Genomic DNA, 5,851 nt, shown 5'->3' on the forward strand with positions numbered 1-5,851 from the left:
TCAAACCACAGCCCCTGTCAGATTAACAGTGCGCCTGTTTCAACATGTTGCTGTTTCTGACTGTATGCTGTTCTGCTGAAAATGCAACATGAGCAGAACAAAACTTCATAGTCATTTCCCCCTTTCTGATGTTCATCTAAAATTATGAGTTTTGGCTTTGTTAAAAACAAGGCTATTTGATAACATCACACCACTGGCTATAACATCGCACCACTTCAATTTTTATAGTAATATTTCATAATGCCATGACGCAGAGAGATAGGGGACACATACATAGGGGTGGGTTGGGGTAAGAGGAACAGGAAGAGACTAGAGGGCTGACAGGCAGGCAAAGAGAGAGAGAGAGAGGAAGAGCTCGTCACGGTGATATGTGAAGCATAACTGATAGCAATTAGTTCTCATGAAGAAAACTGTCGTGAATCAGTGATGCCATCCCTAATCAGTGTGGACACAAGAAGATTATGTTTATCAGAAACTGAACTCCAGGAAAACACAGGTACGATAGACTTATTGAGAGCGTGGGTGTGTAAGGTAATGCTTAGCAGGCGGGCAAGTACAATCCAAGATAGGAATTTAGTGCCTTAAAGAAGTGAGCAGGAAACCAGTCCTGGTTTTTCATAAACACCCCTCTTGAGATTATACTATATTATGCTTACAGATACAGTGGCCGTTCAGCCTGTGTCACAATAGAAGTCTTCTACATGTGTTGTTGCGAGTTAACATTTTAAGAAACTCTATTAGATTACCTAAAACATTTTCTTACAACCAGTTACACAATCCTAATAATGTACAATAGAACTTCAGTTGATATATTTGTCTTATCTCATTTTTGTCAGGTTTACACTGAGACAGACGTAAATGGATGTTGTCATGGAATACCCAGGGGTAAAAGTTGAAACAGCTGAAGAGGAGCATTTGGAGGATCTAATCATTATTAAGGAGGGGGATGTTGAGAGAGTTGTTGAGGGAGGGACAGAGCCAATAACAGGCAAGAGCAACGATAAAGACTCCAGTGCGGAAGAGGATGCCACTGCCAGACATGGACAGATTGGAAAAGCCAACACTGAAAGTGGAGATGGAGACAAAAGAAAAAAGGATAACCAAATAAATCAAGCAAAAGGAGAGACTGGGACAGAGGATGGGGTTGAGCACATTAAAGGGATGGATGAATTGGTAATGGATAGACAGAAAATGGATTGCAAGAAAGAGGGGATGGTGATGGTGGATATAACAGAAAAATACAAAACAGCAGAACAAGATTTGGAGACGGACAAACCATCACAAGGATTACAAGTTGGCACAAATATACATCTTCCCTTTGACCAGTTGCCCAAAGATACGCTGAGCCCAGAGCATGCCCAAAAACAGGTTTATAACATTTGCTCTCACTAAAAAATACAGCAATTTCCCTTGTTCCCACAATTACAATAATTCCGTTAGTGACCGAATACCAGTCTAAACATTTTTTATGTAGCATTAGTTTTTGATGTAGAAGGGTTTTCTTTCACATATATAAAAAGAACAAACAACATTCCAGTGGTGGAAGAATGAGGGGTTCATTTTGTGGTTACAGAATTTGTAGGCGTCGAAATGCCAGCGTGTTTGAAATGAGTAGTGATACCACCCATTTTGAAACCCTTTGATAATGGCTACTCTTTCTGCCACCTGCCACCTGTCTTTCCCAGGCTCAACGGTTAACCCCTTACTTCCCAGACGCTCTGTATGACCTGGTTTTTACTCTGCAAGAAGGAAGACGACTCAATGACCAGCGGTGCTCGTTCAGAGGGAGGAGAAGGTGCCATTCTGAACCCAACACCTACATTCCAGCCCACAGAGCCCACAGAGGTGATAGTTAGTTATCATTACAATTTTCACATTCTAAGTGACTGTGGTAAACATAACAGCTGTTGCAATTAGCTTCCCTTGTTTCCCCATAAACACGCTAACTCATGAAGGGGAAAAGCTGTAAATAACTGTACGGTACCAGCATCCATTGAAGCACTTCTATCATATAACTGTGGCAGGGACAGATATTAGGATGTCTTCTGTACATTAGTGAAATATTGAAATAATATTGCTTGAATGATTAACTAGGACACCAAATGAACTAGGCCACTAAATGTAGCATGTCTCCACTCTACTTTCTCCCCTTCTATTCCCAACAGTGCATTTCTCCTCAATGACCTCGCTGCAGAAAGATGAGTTCTTTGACTTGCTGGCTACTTCCCAAGGCCGTCGGCTTGACGATCAGCGGGCAGAACTACATGACACCCCACCCCCTAAGCCGAAAGCCAATAAGAAGAGGAGCAGCGTAAAAGATACAAAGCCCAAAAAGTCTGCTCCCATTGCAGTGCAGAACGAGGACTTGTACAATATGATTCTCATGTCGCAGGTAAGTAACTGGCCGTCATGATAATTAAGAATGTGTTCTTAAATGACTTGTCTAATTAAAAAAAGGTTAAATAAAAAAATAAAAAAACTGTAATCACTAAAGCTGCCAGTAGTCAATTTGACCAAAACATTATTTTGTTCTTGTCATAAGCAAAATATAATGTAGGCATCATGTCATATGGTGTTACATTGATATCATGTTCCAGTGCTACATTGTCATTACAGATGAAGGATCTTCATTTGATCACTCTGTTGTTGCTGAGAATTTTCCTGCACCCCAGAAAATGCAGATGAGCTTCGTGATTTACATAAATTAACAAAAACCCGCACTAACACACAGTTATATTAACAGTATTGTCCTTTTCATGTAGCTTAATTTTGGCCAGTTTATAGCCTAACCACCGATCATGCAACGTTATGGACTAAACATTCAAATGCTGTTGCTGCAGGATTATTTTACTGGTCAAATTAATATCCTACATCTGTGTGTCATGTGCTGTAAAATGGGCATTAGGTATTATGTTGTATGGTGTAACAACATATCATGCCATATGGTGTTACGTAGGTGTAATGTCTCGTCTCCGTACCTCAGGTCCAGTGTAAAATAGGCATCAAGCCATGTGGTGTTTCTGTCTGTCTCTGTACTTCAGGCCCAAGGTAGGCTGGAGGAGCAGCGCAGTGCGGCCCCGGGCCCTATGGATGATGAAGACTTCTTTTCCTTACTGCTGAGTGTCCAGGGAGGACGCATGGAGGACCAGAGGACTGAGCTGCCTGGGATTCTGGGAACCTGAGAGATACACATGCTGGAGAGATGAGCTCAAATGGCTCAGAGCATGTGGTGTAGCCCTATAGTGCAATGGCTTTTGCTTCTTATTCACCTGGCCAGACCAGGCATGACCATTTTGTTCTGTTATGGTCTGAGCTGACAGTACCATCTGTATCGATGACTACATCAGTAATTTAATAAAAAACATTTATGTGAATACCAGAAGTGTCAATTCAGTTGCATAATGCTACAGAGACTAATTCCAATGCTTGTTGTATGATATTAAGCTTACAGAGTGGGCAGATTTGTATGTTGACTGCACAATAATTTGGATGATATTCAAAAGCTTTAGGTTGCTTTAAATGTGTTTATTGCAATATGAGGAAATTAGTTTTGCCCAGCACAGCAGTGAATGAGTATGAATGAGAGTGTTTGTGTTTCCATGTTATATTTGAATACAGCTCCTCACGAGAATAAACTATGTGTTAAATGTTTGACTTGCATCAAGAGTGTTTCTTGTTGTTCCCCGAGAACGCTTACGATAGCCTTTGTCTATTGGACCATTCAATATTCATGATTAATTTGTCAAACGAAAGATATCTGCCTTCACATTACAGTGTTGCAATGCACTAGTGCTGTTTACAGAAACCAATTTTTCTAGACATCTGGGCTGTTAGGCTAGGCTATATGTGCTGTGGATTCATTTTCCACAGCACAGTGGAAATGTATCAACTCCATCCCTAAACGGTTCAACCATTGTTGACGACAGCAAGGAAAACACACTTGTTCATTAAATATGTATCCAATAAATATGTATCATACGTTTATGCTTTATGGTCATATATGCTCTTCCATTTAAATAAATAGATGGTCCCCAACCGAGGTAAAGACAGTTTCAAGTTGGATATTCAACGGATATTCGCACTTTCAAACCTCAATAGCTTTCAAACCACTTGAGCCACAGACTCCAAATAAGTGTCATGATGTTGGAAATATTGCGCACAACATTGCACAACATTGCATATTTTCACGATTTGGGCATTAATTCGCTTTCCAAGGCTAATAAACATGTGGAAATGTGAGCAGCATTTTGTATTCCTAGTTGAAATAGTTAGGGAGCGTGAACAAAGTACAAACTTTTTTTACATTCAAATTTCAATAGCTCCTTGGTCATGTGACCTACTGACTTCAAACAAGGTTCAGAATGTCCACTGAGTGGGCCTACACATTGCACACCCTTTAGTTTGTCCATTTTCATCTCACATGGTTTTACATGAATTTTTCAAAATGTAAAATTTCAATAGCTCCTTGATCATGTGACCTAGTGACTTCAAACAAGGTTCAGAATGTCCAGTCAGTGGGCCTACACATTGCACACCCTTTAGTTTGTCCATTTTCATCTCACATGATTTTGCATAAATGTTTCTACATTTAAAATTTCAATAGCTCCTTGGTCATGTGACCTACTGACTTCAAACATGGTGCAGAATGTACACTGACTACCCTTCTATATTACACACTCTTGTTTGTGTACTGTAAAATCACGCGGTGTAACGTACATTTTTCATAGTTTTAAATTGCAATAGCTCCTTGATCATGTCAATTACACACCTAAGAAGCGTGCAGTGAATATACAGCCATATTGCATAACCTTTAGTCATGTATCTTCTATATTTTTGTACATTAATATTAGTTTGACAATTAGGGGGTTCAGTCCAGTGTTGTGTTTACCCTTTCCTTTAATATGTATCTATAATAATTGGTAGTTCTAAGTACTTATTTTCCCTGTTTTTTATTTTTCCACATTATTTAACAGCGGTACACAATAGGAGAGAGACAGATAATATCTCCTTTCGTCGTTAATATCAAACATAAAGGAAAAGGGCAAAGTACGAGAGTCATGCTATTAATTGTCCAAAGCAGGGATGGAGAGTGAGCTAGTGAGGTAGGCTGCAGTGGGTTTGCTGGTCAATACATATACTGAACATGTAACCACAGTAATGGTGGCCAGTAAATCAATGACTAAAAATGTAATATTGACAAATTAAACAGAAATTATAGACCTTTAATCTTTTCCAACATGTCAACAGACACTTCATTTCAAACATTTCACAGTGTTAACTTTCTCTTTATCCCTGGTTGATGTACATTTCAGAGCCTCTTCAGCAGTGGCGTGCCGTGGGCCTGGGGCCTGGGCCTTCAGTGAGGTACTACACAGTCCCACCCGAATTAATCCACCTCATTATGATGCCATGGCTCTAGACACTATACATTTAGACAGAAACGCAGTATAACCAGGCGTTGCGTCACCTTGAAATTGACAAATTGACATTTTTGGGTAAACAGTGTTTACCCAAAAACATGACACAATCAATGAGTCTTTTCAATATTTCCCTTCACCTTTTCATTGTGCAGCTCCGTTGCCCTGCGCGCTTGTTCTTTGAGCTGTAGATCCACTCCGGTGTCCCCAAAAGTTTTCAAAAGCACCATTGCTTGTTTGGTGTCTCGTTGCTGCCTTGGTTAGACAACTCAAGTTTGCAAAGCCAGTGTGGCTCCAAACACCAAATCGATCACTTGCAAATAATAGGCATTCCCAGCAGTACAGTTTGCAGTGCTTCTCGGAGCCAAGGAGCCTGTGAGCCATTGACAGCGCTCGTAGTTGAAACTTTGAAAGTGGCGAGCGAACGAAGCCCT

At 40.3% G+C, this 5,851-nt stretch overlaps 1 protein-coding gene across 2 annotated transcripts; it reads left to right on the forward strand.

Moving 5' to 3' along the window:
- Positions 1–324: 324 nt before the first annotated feature.
- On the forward strand, positions 325–3,651 carry LOC120047600 (G-protein-signaling modulator 1-like). Of its 2 annotated transcripts, none has more exons than XM_038993137.1 (5): positions 325–496; positions 837–1,368; positions 1,686–1,845; positions 2,166–2,392; positions 3,042–3,651. In XM_038993137.1, exons 2-5 carry the CDS (start codon positions 859–861, stop codon positions 3,180–3,182), a joined length of 1,038 nt encoding a protein of 345 aa, XP_038849065.1. In that variant the 5' UTR covers positions 325–496; positions 837–858; the 3' UTR covers positions 3,183–3,651. The 2 variants fall into 2 exon arrangements, with proteins under 2 accessions (XP_038849065.1, XP_038849066.1); XM_038993138.1 differs by having other exon boundaries at positions 837–1,173.
- The last annotated feature ends 2,200 nt before the right edge of the window (positions 3,652–5,851 follow it).

Source organism: Salvelinus namaycush, chromosome 5, assembly GCF_016432855.1.
Source record: "Salvelinus namaycush isolate Seneca chromosome 5, SaNama_1.0, whole genome shotgun sequence".
NCBI classification, from domain to species: domain Eukaryota; kingdom Metazoa; phylum Chordata; class Actinopteri; order Salmoniformes; family Salmonidae; genus Salvelinus; species Salvelinus namaycush.